At 41.5% G+C, this 21,077-nt stretch overlaps 1 protein-coding gene across 17 annotated transcripts in view; it reads left to right on the top strand.

Annotated features, from left to right (window-relative positions):
• CEP152 (centrosomal protein 152) overlaps window positions 1–21,077 on the top strand; it is an 89,984-nt gene that overhangs the window by 31,195 nt on the left and 37,712 nt on the right. For all 17 annotated transcript variants that reach the window (XM_089309462.1, XM_070054153.2, XM_070054151.2 and 14 more), the window contains exons 10-13: window positions 7,925–8,072; window positions 9,619–9,710; window positions 10,496–10,659; window positions 16,766–16,967. In XM_089309462.1, the coding sequence (XP_089165588.1) occupies window positions 7,925–8,072; window positions 9,619–9,710; window positions 10,496–10,659; window positions 16,766–16,967 (606 nt within the window). The remainder of the gene's footprint in view (window positions 1–7,924; window positions 8,073–9,618; window positions 9,711–10,495; window positions 10,660–16,765; window positions 16,968–21,077) is intronic.

The following is a 21,077-nucleotide window of genomic DNA, read 5'->3' as shown; positions in this document are numbered from 1 at the left end:
TAGAACCTGGTGTGCCAGTGCCGCAAGGCGGAGGATTAGCCTATTGAGCCGTGGCGCCGGCAACAGAAAATCTTGTTTCTAAACTCATTGAGAAGTTTGAGTATATTTCATAATAAATTTTTATTACTTTTCTCAAAACAGAAGAAAATACTGTAAGTTGAGGGTAGCAAGTTTGTTGTATGCCAAGACCCTAGGTAATCAGTTAAATGTATTATGAAATTTTATTGATTCTTTTTTTCCCTAAGGTAATTTCAGAATTAATTTAACATGAAGAGAAAAGTAAGATATGAGAGTGAGGAAAACCATACCACACTTAAAAACTTCATCCTGATTTGGGTTGTTATTTTTTTTATATAGATTATTTATTGGAGAGGCAGAGGTCTTCCATCCGCTGGTTCACTCCCCAAATGGCTGCAACAGCTGGAGCTGGGCCGATCCAAAGCCAGGAGCTTCTTCTGGGTCTCCTACATGGGTGGAGAAGCCTAAGCACTTGGGCCATCTTCCAATGCCTTCCCAGGTGCATTAGCAGGGAGCTGGATTAGAAGGGGAGCAGACAGGACTTGAACCGGCACACTATGGTGCTGGCGCTGAAGGCGGAAGGTTAACCTACTGTGCTACAGGTTGTTACCCTTGACTTAAATGGCTGACTCTAAGCTTTTCCGTGCTTTTAGATAGAGCTATATAAAATTGCATTGTTGACAAATAATTGTATGTCATTTTCTTTCTATATGTATTTAAATGAGAGTTTTTTTAATTTACTTTGCAAGTTGCATTTTTATTACTTCTATATGTAAAGATGTTTTGAATTGTAGAGCTTAAATAGGGTCAGGGAAAGGTGAAAGCTATGCCAAATTATTGAAAGTTCTACTGTATGGAATATTTAAGCAAATGGAATTTGAAATATAGCTTCGATAATTTTTACTTTGTTTCACTTTTTTTTTTTTAATTTATTTGACAGGTAGAGTTATAGACAGTGAGAGACAGAGAGAAAGGTCTTCCTTCCGTTGGTTCACCCCCCAAATGGCCGCCACGGCCAGCGCTGTGCCAATCTGAAGCCAGGAGCCAGGTGCTACTTCCTGGTCTCCCATGCGGGTGCAGGGCCCAAGCGCCTGGGCCATCCTCCACTGCCCTCCTTGGCCACAGCAGAGAGCTGGACTGGAAGAGGAGCAGCCGGGACAAGAACCCGGCGCCCATATGGGATGCCGGTGCCGCAGGCGGAGGATTAACCAAGTGAGCCATGGCGCCAGCCCCTTTGTTTCACTTTTTAAAAAAATGTTTTCTTTGGTCAAACACAGTGTAAGAGCATTAAAGTGGGCAATAGTTTTTGGATGGGTGGAGAAGAGTAGGAAATATGGTGACTTTTTCATGTTGCTTAGTTGAGAGTCTCTCCATTCTCTGCTGAAGCAGTTACATTGGAGATGGACCAGAAGGAATTCCTAGTGTGTCCCACCCTTGCCCCTGCATTCACCTTCCTCATGCAGTCCTAGAGCCTGTGACTAGAAGGCAGAACAAAGTCTGGACTCTGCGCTGAGTGGGCATCAGACTCCTGAACGATAAATTGAAGGTGTTGAGTTAGGTCTTTTCCCCACTGTTTCATTCTGTTGTTGTTTTATTTTGTTAGTATTATTTTTGACAGCATGGCACTGATGTTAGGGTCAGCACTTGCCTTAGTGGTCATTGCCAAAGTGCTTATAGTTTTTTTTCATGGAGTGTATCCCTTTGTGGTATCAAATTTCTATCAGCTCACTTTTTTTTTTTTAATAAGATTGATTTATTTGAAAGTCAGAGTTACACAGAGAGAGAGAGGCAGAGAGAGAAAGAGGTCTTCCATCCTCTGGTTCACTCCCCAATTGGCCACAACGGCCGGAACTGTGGCGATCCGAAGCCAGGAGCTTCTTCCGGGTCTCCCATGTAGGTGCAGGGGCCCAAGGACTTGGGCCATCTTCTACTGCTTTCCCAGGCCATCGAAGAGAGCTGGATTGGAATGGAGCAGCCAGGACTCGAATTGGCGCCCATATGGGATTCTGGCACTGCAGGCGGTGGCTTTACCCGCTATGCCACAGCACTAGTCTCTTACTGGTATTTTTATTTTTATTTTTTTTAATTTTTTTTATATTTTGACAGGCAGAGTGGACAGTGAGAGAGAGAGACAGAGAGAAAGGTCTTCCTTTTGCCATTGGTTTTCCCTCCAATGCCTGCCGCGGCTGGCGCGCTGCGGCCGGCGCACCGCACTGATCCGATGGCAGGAGCCAGGTGCTTCTCCTGGTTTCCCATGGGGTGCAGGGCCCAAGGACTTGGGCCATCCTCCACTGCACTCCCGGGCCACAGCAGAGAGCTGGCCTGGAAGAAGGGCAACCGGGACAGAATCCGGTGCCCCGACCGGGACTAGAACCAGGGGTGCCAGGGCTGCAAGGCGGAGGATTAGCCTATTGAGCCGTGGTGCCGGCCCCTCACTGGTATTTTTAATACAATTTCAAGGCACCTATATTTAATCCATATTATCTCAAAATCTAAATTAAGATTCCTGATTGGAGCTAGGGAGTTACCTGCTTTTACAGTATATTTTACTTTTTTTTTTTTTAATTGTTTGTTTGAAAGGCAGAGGGACAGAGGCAGACAAAGAGGGAGAGAGAGCTTCTGTTTGCAGTTTACATTCCAAATGCGCTCAACAGCCAGGGCTGGGTCAGGACAATCCAGGAGGTAAGAACTCCATCCAGGTCTCCCACGTGGGTGGCAGAGACCCAGGTACTTGGACAGTCTTCCACTGCCTTCCTAAGCACATTTACAGGAAGCTGGATCGGAAGCAGAATAGGCACTCCAACATCAGATAGGAGATGTGGGCCCCCAAGTGTCAGCTTAACTTACTGTGCCACAATGCCTGCCCCATATGAATGTATTCTACACAAAGAGGGAGAATAAAAAAATTTTTTAAAGAATTATTTGAAGCTGGCGCCATGGCTCAGTAAGCTAATCCTCTGCCTGCAGCGCCAGCACCCTGGGTTCTAGTGTCCCGTTGGGGCACCAGATTCTGTCCCGGTTACCCCTCTTCCAGTCCAGTTCTCTGCTGTGGCCAAGAGTGCATTGGAGGATGGCCCAAGTGCTTGGGCCTGCACCTGCATGAGAGACCAGGAGGAAGCACCTGGCTCCTGGCTTTGGATCAGCGCAGTGCGCCGGCCGCAGCGGCTATTGGGGGGTGAACCAATGGAAGGAAGACTTTTCTCTCTCTCTCTCTCTCTCTCTCTCACTGTCCACTCTGCCCGTCAAAAAAAAAAAAAAAATTATTTGAGAGGCAGAGTTACAGACAGGGAGAGAGGGAAAAAGGTCTTCCATCTGCTGGTTTACTCCCCAAATGGCCATAACAGCTGGAGCTGAACCTCTCAGGAGCCAGAGCTTCTTCCAGGTTTCCCAAATGAGTACAGGGGCCCAAGTACTTGGCCATCTTCCACTGCTTTCCCAAGCCATCAGCTAATGGGTTGGAAGAGGAGTAGCCAAGGATTCGAATCAGCATCCATATAGGATGCTGGTGCTGCAGGTGGAGGCTTAACCTACAATGCCACAGCGCTGGCCCCAACATTTTCTTACTTAACTGGTAACCATCTATCCATGTTGCATTTTGCGTTTTGCCTTCCTTTTCTTTACAGCAGTTATAAAATATCCCTTTCAGATAAACCTTCCCCTAAATATTCCATCTGACAGATATACAAAAAGAAATAAAACAATTCTTGGAAAATAGTAGCAAGGAATGACCTACTGGATAATTTACCCAAATGACCTTGGATAGATTTGCCAATTTTTAGATTGTAAGTGGCTCTCATGTAGTCTCACCTGACTCTTTGTCTGTGTATTTTACATAACATAGTGCTAACAGGTTAGATGTTCAGTCACAGTAAATTTTGCTAGTTATAGGGATTCTTTATTTTAAAAGATTATTTATTTGAAAGGCAGAGTTACAGAGAGGCAGAGGCAGCATGAGAGAGAGGTATTCCTCCGCTGGTTCAATCCCCAAATGGCCACAACAGTTGGAGCTGGACCGCTTTGAAACCAGGAGTCATGAGGTTCTTCCTGGTCTTCCACATGAGTGCAGGGGCCCAAGGACTTGGGCCATCCTCTGCCTCTTTCCCAGGTGGATTAGCAGAGAGCTGGATCAGAAATGGAGCAACCAGTACTTGAACCGGTGCCCATATGGGATGCTGGCACTGCAGGCTGGGGCTTTAACTTACTGCACCACAGCACCATGGCTGATATTGTGCATCTTTTTAAAAGATTGATTATTTATTTGAAAGAGTTACAACGAGAGGTGGAGACAGAGAGCGAGGTCTTCCATCTGCTGATTCACTCCCCAAATGGTTGCAATGGCCAGAGCTAAGCCTGTCCAAAGGCAGGAGCAAGGAGCTTCTTCCAGTTCTCGCTCATGGGTGCAGGGGACCATCTTAGGCCATCTTCTGCATTCCCAGGCTGATTAGCAGGGAGCTGGATTGGAAGTGGAGCAACTGGAACTCTAACCAGAGCCCATATGGGATGCTGGCACTGTAGGCTGTGGCTTTAACCCCCTGTGCCACAGCACTGGCCCCCAATATTGTGTTTTTAATTTTAAATTCTACTTGCTCATTGCCAGTATATAGGAAAACAATTGTTATTTTTTTGGATTCATCTGTTTTTTTGCAATCCTGCTGTAATCATTTATTAGTTCCAAGAGTGTTTCTGTTGATTTCAGATTTTCTACATAGATTATCTAGTCATTCACAAATAAAGGTAGTTTTATTTCTTCTTTCCAAATTTGTATACCATTTATTTACTTTTCTTTTCCTATCACATTAACTAGGCCTTCCACTGCAGCGTTAAAACACACTGAGATGGGACGTTCTTGCTGTATTCCTGATCTTAGTGGGAAAGCTTCAAGTTTTCACTGTTATAATATGAATGTTAACTGTGGGATTTTTTGTTTTTGATTTTTTAAATTCAAATAGAAGAAGCTCCCCTCTATACCTAGTTTACTGAGAATGCTGTTCATGAATGAGTGTTTCATTGTAACTCACAAGACAAAATTCAGCACAGGGACTTTGTAATTCTATGTAATGGAAGGAATAGCAGTCTGTGACACGATTGGGTATACATGTTTGTATACTTATGTTAAGTTTGTATAATTATGTTATTAATGTCTTCCTGGATAGGACATTAGCTTTTCTGAGTAGAGCAGATTGTATGAACTCCACTTCATTATAACAGTTCCTTTTACTTTAACTGAGTTCCTCTTGAGTTTTGTTTTGTTTTTACGAAATAGAAAAAGGAATGGGCCTCTGGAGCTCATCACGGTCCTCTAGTGATGGAACTCTCTCACAGCAAGCTGTTTGCTGAACTCTCTTATAAACTGCCCTTTGTAGAAGTATCATGTTCTCAGATCCCTGGTTACTTCTCCAGACTGCCTTCTACCGCTCATTTGTGGAAACATCATGCTAAGATCTCTGACAACCATAACAGAATAATGCCTTTCTTCATTCTGGTCATTGTGAAATCTTTAGCTTGAGTGAACTTAAGGACTTTGGTTTCTTTGTCACCAGTATCCTATTGAGAGCTCTGCTTTGAACAAAGTTCTCTTGGCTTGGAGAGTTCCAGGGACCTCCCTGTGGTCTAATCCTCCTGTTTCTGTGCACCAGAAGTCATTCAGCTATCATCTGTTTAGCATGATGTTGTCTTGTTTGCTTTGCTTTGCTTTTTTTTTTTTTTTTTTTTTTAGATTTATAGGGGCCAGCGCTGTGGCACACTTGGTTAATCCTCCGCCTGCAGCGCCGGCATCCCATATGGGCGCCGTGTTATAGTCCCAGTTGTTCCTCTTCCAGTCCAGCTCTCTTCTGTGATCTGGGAGGGCAGTGGAGGATGGCCCAAGTGCTTAGGCCCCTGCACCTGCCTGGGAGACCAGGAGGTGGCTCTTGGCTTCAGATCGGCACAGTGCTGGCCGTGGCGGCCATTTGGGGGGGTGAACCAACACAAGGGAGACCTTTCTCTCTGTCTCTCTAACTATGCCTGTCAAATAAATTTATAAATCTTTTAATTAATTTATTTATTTGAGAGAGTTATAGAGAGGCAGAGAGAGACAGATCTTCCATCCACTTGTTTGCCAGTGGCTTGGGCTGCTGCGGTCTGGTCTCACCTACTTTCCAGCACTGGTGTGTAGGCTCTCGCTGCTGGAGTCCCGAGCTGTGGGCATCCACGCCCTCCACGTCGGTCCACCGTGTCCCTCTAATTTTGGTAGGGTTTCCTCTGCCATTTTCTCTCTAACTCTTCCCTGAGATGACAATTTTTAAACTGTCTTCTCCTGGGCTAGAGCAGTAAGTTCCCTCCCTGCTCTGCCATCTTGGAACCGCCTTCCTGCCTTCTCTTTATAATGTTTTTCGCCTCTACCTTTTAACTTTTTTTTTTCCCCAGTTCCCAGTTGTTTGTAAAAATGATTATGACCTCGCAGAACATAAACATGAGATGCCTACCCGCCTCTCCTTGCACACACATTCATACTGTCATTCAGATTAGGTTATTCACCGTGTCTGTCGTCCTACTTTAGTGCTTTAGAATGACGCTTCTCGAGCGGGCCTGGGGATTAACAGCTTACACCAATACATCTGCAGTGCTGACTCATATAGACCGGTTCCTAGAAGCTTCGTTTAGCTCAGAAGTATGGTAGAAACATTTAAAGGAAACACAGCCATATTATGAAATGGAGCACAAAATTCACATGAATTTTCCACTGTCCCTTCTTCCCCTTATAGGAACTTCTGTGTGCCCTCCTTCAGTGCCCTTGTGGAGTATACCTGTGGTGGTATCATTGAGGCACTCTTAAGCTTTTACTTATCCTGTGGATCAAGCATCAAAGGCCTAAGCCTCTCTGCTTCAATGCCGTTTCTTGGTATTCCTGTTACTACTTATTTTCTTTAATTTTTTAAGGTAGTTTCAATAATTACCATAATCTCCTCTTTCTCTCCCATGTTCTATTTGCCTGAAATTCAGCCTATGTAGCCTTTTTTGAATAAGATTTAATTTCTTCTGTGATGACATCTTCTACTGGGACTTGGTCATGACTGACTTCCCCAAAACATCTTTTTTTTTTTTTTTAAATATCTGAGTATATAATATTTATTTCCTATATATTTACTATAGGTCTTCATATAATTATGCATATACACATTTGTCCTGTTTTTACTTGTCATTCACTTCTCAAGTGTTGATTATAGCACTTGCTGTGGGCTGTGTATGAAGCAGATAGAAACAGTCCATGGAGAAATGGATTGGAAAGATAATGCAAGTTTCCCATGAACTTGTTGAAGCCCTTTATATAAAGCACTGCAGAGACACCTTCAAGGTTAAGAGAAGTCAGGCATGTATGTAAATGGTAGAAGAGAAACATAAGAGAGAAATAGATCAAGTTCAAAAGAAGTTCAGAGGAAGGAATCATTATTTTTGGATGTTCTGAATAGAATGAGCTTTTGGCTTCCCACAACAGAGTGAGTTTCTATGTGTTTATCTGTATCCTTACTGTCTCAGGATGCAAATTCCATGATGTAAAGTGGTCTGCATGTACACTTTGGAATGTAAATAGGAAATAGGAATGTAATACTTTTACTTTGGCATGAATAAATTCTAATTTTAGAATTAATGGTGTCTTCTGAATGTAGAATAGAAGGGGTCTTTAGAAGTAACTAACCCAACTTTTATTAACGTAATTACAAAAGAAGGAACAGACTGAGAAGCTGAAGCATCATTCAGGATCACACAAGTTTGTTCTGACTTGTGGTCCTGTGCACTTAACTCCATAGAAAATATGCTGCCATGTGGTGACTGTATAGTTGACTTAATATACAATTATTTATCACAGTTTTGGTTTAATATTTATTAAAACTGATCATTAACATGATTTTTGGAACTCTTTGTTTAGGAAGATATTTCCTGTCATTTGAAAGATCATGTGAAACAACTGGAAAGGATTCAAGAAGAAATCAAATTAGAAAAGACTGAGATCATTAACAGGTTGACAAGAAGTCTAGAGGAGAGTCAAAACCAGTGTGCCCACTTGTTGCAATCAGGTGAGTTTCTGATTGAGCTATCAACTTCCCAGAAAGCCAGGATAACATGCAGAGGGAACACAGTAGGCTCCATGAATTACAAAATCCAGGAGACAGAAAAGACAACCAGCAACAAAATTCATTTCCTTGTAAAAAAAAAAATTGTTATATCTGTAAAAATCTAGTTAGTTCTTATTGGGTAATTTGGAAAATGTAGACAAGTATACAGTACCAAATACAAATAACCAATAACCCAAATACTTTAAGATCATTATCATTCATATTTAAATATTACTTGAAGTGAAATGAATGTACACACACAATGTCCTGCCGCTGTATATAGTACATTTCTGAAAGCATAGCAAAGCTGAGTATGCAAAACAGTAAAGCACATGTCCTAAGGTAAGCTCTTTACCTGAAAGCTAATATTCATTCAAAAATCCCATTGTATTTTGTGGTTTTAAACTCAATATTTGATCATATAGTTCTATCCTTTTGTATAACTTCTTTGATTTTTTTTTTTACCCCCTACACAGTGGAATAGCTTAATTGGTGATCGAGGCCAGGGAGTTGTTTTTGTTTGTAACTAAGATTTCTATCATATTCTCTATGCTGTTAAGTTGGAAACATTTGCTTCCGATCACTTCAGTTTCGTAAGCAGCTTTATTTCATATGAATTTTTATGAAATGATGCTGGGGTAAAGGACAATAAAATACATTTGTACAAAGATGGCTGTACTGACAAAACTGCCTGTTTGCTGCTGAGTAGCTCCACACTGAAACTAGGTCAGTGGTTATTCATTAATTGATAGAGGAAAGTCACACTTTGACATATAAAAGTTAATTCATACTGTTGGGACATTGTATGAAGGGGTAGGTTTTTCAAAAGCTGTTAGTACTGAAGTCAAGGACTGCCTAAACGTGTATATATTTTGGTGGGAGGCAAAATTTGAGTCCACTCTAGTTTTCCCCTCCCTGTTTACTTTTGTATCCTTTTTCTTTTTCCCCACTTGGTGATCCTTTTTCCTGGCCATTACTGTCTTTGGAAATATGGTTCTCTTTAGCTGCATAATAAGCCCATGATTACTTCACTTAACCATTTCCCAGATGGTCATTTTCTTTTGGGGGAACTCAATAAAGTCCTTTCCAAGTGGGAACTTCCCTAGAACATTTAAAATATTGGGTTACTAAGGTTCCAGAAGTACAGCCCTCATAGACTTCTTTCCTATGTGGAGGTGGGGGTGCTGGAAATAAATAGAAGCATTTAGAAAGAAGCCAAAGGCACCAAGTGTAATTTTCTTAATGGAGGACAAATGGGTTCCAACAAACTGTTTCTCTGGCGTTGAGCTGGAATGTTGTGCTCCCATGAAAGGACTTGAGTGTCACACTCAAGGACATACAGGAAGCTGTGCTGAATCTTGGAAATGTCTAGACCACATCTGTGCCTTCTGTGTCCCACTGACTCTGTACCTGTACACCAAGAAGGTGAGTGGTAATAAAGCCAAAAGCCACCTTCTGATCCCTTTGACCCCTTACTTCCAGTGTACCCCTGATTCTTTCCCCACAGGCTCAGTACAGGAGGTGGCCCAGCTACAGATCCAACTGCAGCAAGCACAGAAGGCGTATGCTATGAGTGAGAGCATGAACAAGGCTTTGCAGGTGAGTATTGCCCCTGGGAAGAGCTCCTGTGGGTAACTGAATTAAGCAGTGAGTATATCGCTTCTTTGGCTCTTGGATCACTCTGCTTGATTTTGGTGGTAGTTGGACCATCTTCAGGTTAGCTCATGGGAGTGGTTCACAACCTTACTCACACATTGGGGCATCCAAGCCCAGGTTTGTCTCACTGCAGAGACAGGCCCTTCTCTTCTCCTGCTGGTCTGCCTGCCAACTCCTTCATGTGATGTATCCTTTCATCTATGGGTGTATTTCAGAGACAAGCTTATCCGTAGGTGTGGGAAACAGTTAACTGAACTGCAGCTCTTTCACATCCTTCTCCAGCACTGCTTATGTTTTTTCTGGAGGATGAAAAAAACACTGGGGAAGGGTCCCCGCTTTACTTCCACTGAAAGAGGTATTTTCCAGCTTCACCACAGGCATACTATAAAGTACATCACATTCTTGGAAAACCAGCGTGCTTTGTCCTCCCCTCCAGAAAGCCAAAAGGTGCTGCCATCATCTCGACTCATGGGGCACTGTTCATAGAGGACAAAACGTGGGAGAGTGAGATGTGGCAGAAACGGCTTATGATCGCTTTCTCCTTCGTTTAGTCATTAGTTCATTCAATTTACTTGAAAACCTGATGCATGCTATCCTTTATGAAGTCATTTATAATATTTGCTAATAATGCATTTGAAGAAGTATTTCTGTTGATGACAAATTTTGAAACAGTGATCTTTTCATATAGGAAAATAATGAAAATTATTTTCATTCGTTTTATGTTCTAGGAAGAATTAACAGCGCTAAAAGAAGAAATTTCTCTCTATGAATCTGCTGCAAAACTAGGAATACTTCCAACTGATTCAGAAGGAAAGTTAAATATAGAACTCAGTGAATCATATGTGGATTTGGGTATTAAAAAAAACAAGCAGAAGAAATCCAAAGTTAACAGGTACTGAGAGAAAAGTTGACTGTAGAACAACCTGCAAGAATAATACTGTTGCTGAATGGTAGTCAGGTGTTTCCAGACATGAAATCTTGAATGTGGGACAGTATATTGTAGTAATTTTTAATGAAATGTAAATGTCTGAAATCAAAATGAACAGAAATCTCGTTTTGATATTATACTATTTTCAATATCCAGACATTTTCATTTTAGAAAGGTAAAACATGGTTAATGTAGTTGAAATATACAAAGTAAATTCTAAAATAAGATTATATATCTGTTCTAATTATTATGGTGAGGACTTTTTATATGTTAACACTGTATTGAAAGCACATACATAGCATTTTTCATTGAGAAACTCACTGAAGAAAAATAAGCATTAATTTTTCTTGAAACATCACTACTGTAACCTTACTTTTAAAATAGGGATTCTAACTGGTACCGCGGCTCACTAGGCTAATCCTCTGCCTGCACACTGGGTTCTAGTCCCTGTTGGGGTGCCGGATTCTGTCCCGGTTGCTCCTCTTCCAGTCCAGCTCTCTGCTGTGGCCCGGGAAGGCAGTGGAGGATGGCCCAAGTGCTTGGGCCCTGCACCCGCATGGGAGACCAGGAGGAAGCACCTGGCTCCTGGCTTTGGATTGGCACAGCGCGCCAGCTGTAGCAGCCATTTGGGGAGTGATCCAACGGAAGGAAGACCTTTCTCTCTCTCTCTCTCTCTCTCTCTCACACACACACACACACACACACACACACTCTGCCTGTCAAATAAATAAATAAATAAATAAAAATAGGGATTCTGCCATTTTTCTGTTACCTAATGGAAATATTTTAGCAGTCTCATAGAAGAGAGTGCTTTGTCAACCTTCCCGGGGACTGATGGAGGAAGCGGTGGTGGTGGTAGGAGAGAGTGTTAAACCTTTAAGAGGGTGAATGAATGAGGTTTGAATTCATTTACACTTTGGAACCACTGGAAGGTGCTAAGCAAGGCTCTGTGAATAGAGTACAAAAGATGTACTCTCACAGTGAGTTTGTGTTTGTTCTAGTGGGGAACTTGCAGAAATACTTGTTAACAAGTAAGTACAAAGGGATCGAGTTAAGGGATGTGGTGTTGGGAAGAGATTGCTTTTAGGCCAAGGAAGCATTTTCTAATCTTTTAAAGTTTTTGTTTGTTTTTGTTTTGAGAGGCAAAGAGAGAGCTCCTAAATGCCTACAAGGTTGGGACTCAGCTTGAGCCAAATCTGAGAACTGGGAACACAGAACTCAATCCAGGTCTCCACATGAGTGGCAGGAGCCCAATTACTTGAACCATTACCTGCTGTTTCCCAGGGTGTTACATTAGCAAGAAGATGGAATTGGGAGACAGAGTAGGGACTTGAACCCAGGTACTCCAGTGTAGGACATGGACATCTTTTTGTTTTTCTTACTAAAAATTTATTTATTTGAAAGTCGAGTTAGAGTGAGAGACAAGAAGAGAGGCCTTCCATATATAGGTTCACTCCTCAAGTGGCCCTGATGACCAGGATGGAGCTGGGCTAAAGCCAGGAGTTCTATCCAGGTCTCCCATGTTGTGGGAGGGGCCCAAGCATTTGGGTCATCTTCTGTTGCCTTTTTCAGGTCATTAAAAGGGAGTTGGAATGGAAGTGCAGCAGCTAGGACAGGAACTGGCACCCATATGGGATGCTGGCATCACAACTTGTGGCTTTACATGCTACCCCACAACGCTGGTCCCATGACATGGGCATCTTAAATGCCCAGCCAAATGCTTGGCCCAGAAAGCTTATCTTGAATGAATTTGGCCCTCACTATCAGCAAATGGTTTATAGTTTATTGTTTAGTGAGAGTGTTAATGCATGTTGTATTTCAGGCATCCCACAACTAAATACAAGTATATAAATCTCTAAATGGCTTGCTCTGTAATAAGTTTTAGAAGTTATGTATTTTAATACTGTGAGGGACAGTAAGATCAGATTCAATAATTTGAAATCTGAAGCAATCATTTGAAAATGTGAAACTATTAGTTTAGTAGAGCTCCATTTATCTGGAGATCTGTCTCCAGGGATTCTCATTTATATAGATCACATCTACAATCCAGAAGGAAGTAATGAAGAAAATAGCCAAGCTAGATTATTTGATGTATTAAATAGGAGGCACCTTCAAACTCTTACCCCAGGGCCATATTGACTTAGATTGCCTAACTGCAGAGTAGCTGGAACAGGGGATTGAGAAAGGTCCTGGTGGTGCTTAAACCAGACAAAGCTGGTCCTTAGCAAGGAGAGAACTGTGGAGACCCAGGTAGCTGGAGTTGCCAAGCATAAAAGCAGATATGCTGTATACATTCATGTATTTATTGATCTGTGCTAAGATGTCCTCCATGACGATCCCAAGTTGTTGAAGAGAGGCTTCCACTTGGGATAATTAAAGCAAAAGAGGAAGAGTGTTTTATGCTTTTTAGACAGATTTTAAATAACAGTTTAAACATTAAAATGTGATCTTCTGGAAAACTCAATGCTACAAAGGCCTCATTTCCTGTTGATGTCAGATTCTAAGTGGCTGGTGTGTAGAACCTGGGCTTCAGAGTCAAACTGTTTTAAATGATAGCTTTGCGACTTGTCACTAGTTGTATGACCAGGAGCATGGTTCCTCACTTTTCTGAGCCCATTTTCTTCTCAGATTGATATCCCTTGGAAGCTAAAGTGAGGATTAAAATTGTAAGTATAAAGGGCCTCATATTATGCCCTAGCACATAACACATAACACACTTAATAAATGATAGCCATTACTATTATTAAATAGGTTGGTTAAAATATACTAGTGATCACATTTTATATTAATCCACTTTTAATTCAACACGTACTTTATAAGAAGTTTTTGCTCTTCAACTTTGTGAAAAACATCAGGTCCAATATCATGGCCTTAGTGTTGGGAAACTCCTTTGCTCTTGAAGAAACAATTAGTGGAACTAGTACTTGAATCAAAAACTCAGGCAAGGCCCAGTTCTCAGTTTGTTCATATTTATGACAGACATTTTTGCCTTAAACTTTGTTCTTGTTTATGTTGTTCATTTTTGAGTTATTTACATCAAAAAATATTTGTCTCTAATTTGTTATTGCTATAGTTTGTGCCATAATTGCCCTGGGAATTGGATAAATACATTATTTATCTTTTCAGATAGACTTACTTTGTTATAATGTATACTAAAATATGTTCTGCTTTTGTACTTTCTATGTACTTGGCTCTCATATCCAAAATCCTACAGTAATTTTAAAGCATGTTCCCTGTAGAGGGTAGTCCTGAGGAAGCACGTCATTATCACAGTGGAAGGAAGGATGGGCATGCTCCTGATGGGAAGCAGAGACTAACCCAGCACAGAGCGTGCTTGGTCATTGAGGTTCAATGTGAAGACAGCCAGTGAAGTGCAGGATAAGGGAAGAAACATTCGCTCCCCTCTCCCACAGTTTAACAGATGGTTATCTGGCTTTGAGGACAACCGGAAACACTTATTCTCAGATCCAGCTGAAAGAAGAGATGTGATCCATGCCTTTCCTCCAGAGGACTGTGATTCTTAGAATAAGAGGAAGCCAACAGTTTTCCCAGTGTTGAGAATCTTCGAGTTGCTTTCAAATCAGTGACCCAGATATTAGGAGTTCCACGCCTTTATTACCAGCTACCACGCCCCTCAAGCTCCTGCCTAGTGAACTTTAAGGGCTTAGCCTCAGCGTTCTATTTTTCTTTCATGGAATTTGAGTAGCTAAATCTGCATGCCCCCTGCAGATGGCTTCCTCTCTCCCTTATTAGAGTTGGCTGCTAAGCTCAAATAAACATTCAGCAGGTGGCATGCCTTTTCCCCTTTAGTCATCTCAGCAGGCTTCACAGGGGACCTAAAGTCCACAGGCCCAGTGGTCAGCCTCATGCAGGAGTGATGCTCACCACTGGCTTTTCCCTTTTGAGGAGAGAGAAGAGAAGATGGTTTTAGCAAGCACTTTCTCTGCTCTACAACTTGGCTGCCATTAGGAGTACAGGATGTGCTATTTCAGTAGTCAACATCCACTAAGAGATGCAGCTAGGGATTCACAGTTTGTTAACTGAGCAAAATAAGTGCTCTGTTTGAAATTAATTTGGCACATCAGTAGCCCAGGAAGATAACATTGTAAATATTTTCTATTTCTTATATATTCTATTCATATTTCTTATCTTCCATGTCTATTCAAACAGAAGTGATTTAAATATGTGAAATCTATATATATAAACATACTTACATAGTATTTATATACAAAAGTTGCATATATGAATTGCAAGGTGCATCTTTTATAACATTAAAAGTAAATCTACCCAACAGTTAATTCTCTCTCTCTACACACACACACATACACACACTTACAAAATTTTTTTATTTAAAAAAAATTTTCTTTTCAAGATTGATTTGAAAGGTGGAGGTATGGAGAGGCAGAGGGAGAGAGAGATCTATCCACTGGTTGACTCCCCAAATGGCCATACTTGTAAATGGCCTCAATAGCCAGAGCTGGGCCAATCTGAAGCCAGGAGCTTCTTCCGAGTCTCTCATGCGGGTGCTGGGGCCCAAGCACTTGGGCCATTTTCTACTGCTTTCCCAGGCCATAGCAGAGAGCTGGATCGGGAGTGGAGCAGCTGGGACTCGAACCAGTGCCCACATGGGATGCTGGCACTGCAGACAGTGGCTTTACCCACTGTGCCATTGCTCTGGGACCCACAATATTCCAGTATTTGTTTGGAATCATCTGAGACTGAAGAATAGTAAAAATTTTGACCTAGGTACTATTGTTAATTTTTCTTAGAAAATAGAGTATTTTTTAGAACTGTTTCTAGTTACAGAATGATGTATATCCTACAGAAAGTTCCTGTATATGCTGCTTCCATTTTCCCCTACTGACATGTTAACAGTAGTGTGGACCATATATTACAATTAAGAAACTCATGCTGATGCACTATTACTTGATATTCTTTTCCTCTGGTTCTTTCTGCAGCCTGACATGCACACACAGATCTCCAGAGCTCTTTTTCTGTGCAGCTCCTTTCTTCCTTGTATTCTCCTCCCTTCACCTTTGGCCCCTCTGGCCTCTTCACACTTGTAACATTTTGTGTGCAGCTCATTGAGGTCACTCTGGGTTTCCCCTCTGTGCTGGGGCCTGCTGGTAGATGACGGGGCCCATTGTAGTACTTACCTTCTTTTCCTTTCCTCGGGAATCACTATCCTGAGCTGCCTGCTGTCTCATGGTTGAAAACTGGGGCTTCATCCATTTGATTTACTTTCTGGTTTTTTAAGGGGGAAGGTAAATTTAGTCCTTGTTAATCTATCATAGCAAGAACAGACTATCTCACTCCAAGCTTTACATTTATTTTTTTAAAGATTTTTTTATTTATTTATTTGAGAGGTATAGTTACAGAGAGAGAGAGAGAGAGATGGACAGAAAGATCCTCTATCTGATGGTTCACCCCCCAAATGGCCGCAGTGTTCAGAGCTACGCTGATCCAAAGCCAGGAACCAGGTGCCTCCTCCTAGTCTCCCATGCAGGTGCAGGGCCCAAGCACTTGGGCCATCCTCCACTGCCCTCCCAGGCCACAGCAGAGAGCTGGACTGGAAGAAGAGCAACCAGGACCAGAACCCAGTGCCCACATGGGATGCTGGTGCCGCAGGCAGAGGATCAACCCAGTGCGCCACGGTGCTGGGTCCCCAACTTTACATTTATTGAAACTAAAATTTGGGTTAATTTAGCATGGCTTTTCCAGATACCCACTCAGATCCATGTTTTATTAAGTTTAAAGAGATAACAAATTGTTGGTTAGGATGGCTAGTGTTTCTTCTGTTAGAATCCTAAAGCTATGTACGTGTATCACGCAGTTTCCCCTAAGCACAAATGTAAGCCAGGTAAGGCAGCAAGACTAAGCTTAAGAATGGTCTCTGCATGAAGAATCTTATATGAGGACACCTGCAACCAAGGCAATATCCCTGTGTGTGACCAAGTTTACAACTGTCTTGCAATTTGTATATGAAACATGTTCACCACTATAGCTAGTGCTTGTAAAGAACAACCATGCTTGGTCTGTTACTTGATTCATTCTATAATTTCTCCACTAGCATAGTGCAGCAAGAAGACTCAAATGAAGAACTTTTGAAAGATGAGGTCATCCTAAAGTTGAAGGCAGAAGTGCAGCGTTTGCTGGATAGCAACTCAGTGAAGCGTCATCTGGTGTCTCAATTACAGAATGACCTCAGAGGCTGTCATCAGAAAATTGAAGAACTCCAACAACTGAAGGATGAGAAAAGCAATGGAGTGGAGGTTTGTAGAGCTTGTAGAGGTATTTTCTAAACAAGTTTTTATTAATATAGAGAGATTTTATGTGTTCTATAGATACAGTTTCAAGAAGACAACCACATTCTCCTGCTCCCCAACCCTCTTCTCTTCTTCCCTATCTTAATCAGTTTTTGCAAAGCCATAATTTTAATCTATTCTGTATTCACAGGCTTAATTCACCACTAATCATAATGTTCAACAAGTAAAAAGTAGGAAGACCACAGTTCCACAGGAGTATTAACAAGGACTAAAAATGAGTTATATCCTGAAATGATCATTTCATTCCTATACATTTTCTATAGATGTTTTGCTGTCTTTTTGAGCCTGTAGAGTTTAAAAAAAAAAAAAGGCAATTTTTGTGCTCTTTACCTTTTATTAAATCTTTAGGTTTCATAGGTTAATTTGATTATTTTAGAAAGTTAAGTTTATAGAAGGAAATGCCATTTAAAGTGATATTTTCTAGTTTCTCTTGGCACATAGTAACTGAGGTGCCAATTAGGTAAAAATCTTTTGCCAAGGATATAAGAAAGCATTCTACATAGCATAGTGTCTGCTTTTCTTCAAGATTGGCTTGTATGAAGAGTACTCTAAAATCTAGTTAAGACAAGTGCTGTGTAGTCAAACCCTGTAATAGTTTGCTATGAGATTTCCATGGCCCATGTTCTGTGTAAGGGGAGTGTGGTGGTAAGACTTGGGAAGGGCATGGAATCTGGTTATGTCAGTCATTGAGACCCATCTCTGTGTTTTCTGGTTAGTTACTTACTTTTCAGATTTTACAGATGGGGGAATGTGGGGCTGGAGGAGTTTGTGACCCTTCTGAGGATACAGAAGTTTCAAATTGCCTAAGACATATGACTTGTCAGGGTTATGTCCATGAGTTCATGATATCAGAGATTTTTAGGGATGCCTGACTATTTTTCTTTAAACATCCCAAATTTCACAAAGTAACTAAGGAAAGGGAAGAAGGGTGGCGGGGAGGAATGTAGGTGACAAACTCCTTTTCCTCCAGGATGGAAATAATTTTTTACTTCCTGTTTTAATCCTTTGAAAGTTGTATTCATTAAAACAGTCCTATTAAAGCACAATACGTAAGACATTCTATGGTGCTAATTTTAATGGGATTTTAATTGTGCCTATTTTCCAGAATAGTGTATTTTTACTTGCAAATTCCTGCCCCGCCTAGTTTTCTCTTTTGAATAACTGCATCTGATGAGTACAGTATTGATTTTAATGTTAACAAATTAGGAAGAACTACCTCATTTCCCCACTAGCACATTTAATCTTTAAATGGAGCTGTTTTAATTGCTGCTATAGATTTCTTTAAAAGGATGGGAATGAAAGCTTGTCTCGATTTGTGTTAGAAGACTAGAGTTGGTTCCTTCAAGAATTTTGGGAGAGTAGCCTAAAGGTAGGAGAATAGGAGCCTGATTTGGCGTCCACCGCCCAACTCGGGTATCTTGAAGTTACTAATGGCATTTGTTTATTTTAAATATTTGAAAGTTTGAGAAAGAGAAATCTCCCCTATGCTTCTTCATTTACCAAATACTTGCAACAGCTAGAGCAAGCCCAGAGTGAAGCCGGGAGCCTGGAACTCAATCTAGGTCTCCCATGTGGGTGGCAGGGACCCACGGTACTTGAGCCATCACCTGCTGCCTCCCAGGATACACATTAGTGGGAAGCTGGAATTGGAAGTGAAGTCAGGATTTGAACTGACACTTATGTGGGATGCTCACTAATAGTATTTGTTACACAGATACACTTTATTACCTGTGGCAGTTGATAAAGGCTGTGCCTTCTGTTGCTTATTTAGTGTTTCCCTTTGCCTCTGTCGTTTGGTAGATCAGTAGATCAAAGGGAGCTGTCTCATCTTTAAGTACTTGTTTAGTTCAGCTAGCCTTTTGCCATGGCAACTTCTCAAAGTCTGCATTTAAATTCAGATTTTTTTTAAGTGTTACTTTAGTATTCCTTGCTTATGTCTGTTCTCCTTCAACTTGCCATATAAGGATTCCCTGGAAATATTGTCTTTAACTCCCTGTGTAATTGCTCAGTAAATATTTGGAATTAATCCACGTTAATTAATACACATTTAATTAATAAATAATTAAATAATTAATACACATTTCCATCCACCTCCTACATGGGGAGAAAGGGAGAGGAAGTAATAACTTGACTAATATATGGTTTTAAGAAGATACTCAAGGGGCTGGTGCTGTGGTACAGTGAATTAAAGTCCCAGCCTGCAGCACTGGCATCCCATATGGGCACCGGTTTTAGTCTCGGCTGTTCCTCTTCCCATCCAGCTCTCTGCTATGGCCTGGGAAAGCAGCAGAAAATAGCCCAAGTCCTTGGACCCTTGCAAGAAGCTCCTGGCTTCGGATCAGCTCAGCTTTGGCCTTTGTGGTCATTTGGGGAGTGAACCAGCAGATGGAAGACCTTTCTCTCTCTGTCTCTCTCTTTCTTTCTCTCTTTAGAACTTTCAAATAAATTAAAAAAAAAACCTCAAATTCACAGGCATTTATATTAGCCAATGAGCACCTTTTTATTTTTAAGATTTATTTATTTGAAAGGCAGAGTTACAGAGAGAAAGGGAGAGAGAAAGAGATCTTCTATCTGCTGGTTCACTTCTCAAATGACTGCAACAGCCAGGGCTAGAGCAGGCCGAAGTCAGGAGCCATGAGCTTCTTCCAGGTCGCTCACATGGGTGCAGGGTCCCAAGGACTCAGACCAGCCTCCGTTTTCCCAGGCACATTAGTAAGGAGTTGGATTGTAAGTGGAGCAGCCAGGAATCAAACTGGTGCCCATATGGACTACTGGCATTGCAGGCATAGGCTTAACCCACTATGCCACAATGCCGGCCCCAGCCAATGAACACTTTCAAACTTTCTTCTTTCTCACATATTTTATCATGAAACTCTTTGTATAATAAAAAAAGCATGATTGGGAGGTATATGGAGGAAGGATAGTTGTTTTTTTCTAAAGGTGTTTGCTACAGCATCTTATGGGATTCAGTGATGAAACAATCACCATTCCTTGAAGGAACTTAGAATCTGGAACAGTATTGTCCAATAGAAACATATAACAGGCACCACACGTTAATTCTAAATTTTCTGGTAATGAGTGAAATTAAATTTAGTGTGTTTTAATAGTTTAACTCAGTGTAGGTGCTGCTTGATTTAAGATGGATGATTTATTGAAGTGTAACCCCATCATAAGTTGAAGGTATTATACACTGAATTGGCATTTAATATATCTGTCTCTTTTTTTGTTTGTTTTGTTTTGATGGGCAGAGTTAGACAGTGAGAGAGAGAGAGAGAAAGGTCTTCCTTCCGTTGGTTCACCCCCCCCAGATGGCTGCTATGGCTGGCATGCTGTGCCCATCTGAAGCCAAAAGCCAGCTGCTTTTCCTGGTCTCCCATGGGGTGCAGGGCCCAAGCACCTGGGCCATCCTCCACTGCACTCCCTGGCCACAGCAGAGGGCTGGCCTGGAAGAGGGGCAACCGGGACAGAATCCGGCGCCCCGACCGGGACTAGAACCCCGCGTGCTGGCGCCACATGTGGAGGATTAGCCTAGTGAGCTGTGGTGCCGGCCAGTATATCTATCTTAACAAAGCTTAGCCTTACCTACCTGAACTGTAGTCAGAATACTTATATTAACCTGAGGTTGGTTAGAGTCTTCGGACACAGTCTGTCTTATAATTAAGTATTGTATGAAATATTCGACTTCTGAGTAGAATACAGTATCAGCTGTTTCCTTTTGTGATTGCGTGACTGATTGGGAGCTGTGGCTCGCTGTTGATTATCACAAGAGAGTGCTGAGTGAGTATTGTACCACATACCACTACAGGAAAAGATCAAAATTCAAAACTTGAAATATGGTTTCTACTGAATATCTATCAGTCTTAGTTCATTGTGAAGTTGAAAAATTCTAAGCAGAACCATCTTATGTCAGGTACCTTCTGTATGTGCAAAACATTACCAAGTGAATATGTAATCAATATAAAATTTACTGATATGATGGATCACATTTGGGAATATGTGGTAAGTCCTTGAACTGTAGCATGTATTTTATACTAACATCACGTTTCAGTTTGGACC

The sequence above is a fragment of the Oryctolagus cuniculus genome, chromosome 12 (genome assembly GCF_051225735.1).
Source record: "Oryctolagus cuniculus isolate XC-2025 breed Fujian yellow rabbit chromosome 12, ASM5122573v1, whole genome shotgun sequence".
NCBI lineage: Eukaryota > Metazoa > Chordata > Mammalia > Lagomorpha > Leporidae > Oryctolagus > Oryctolagus cuniculus.
This window is presented reverse-complemented; position numbering and strand designations above follow the sequence as displayed.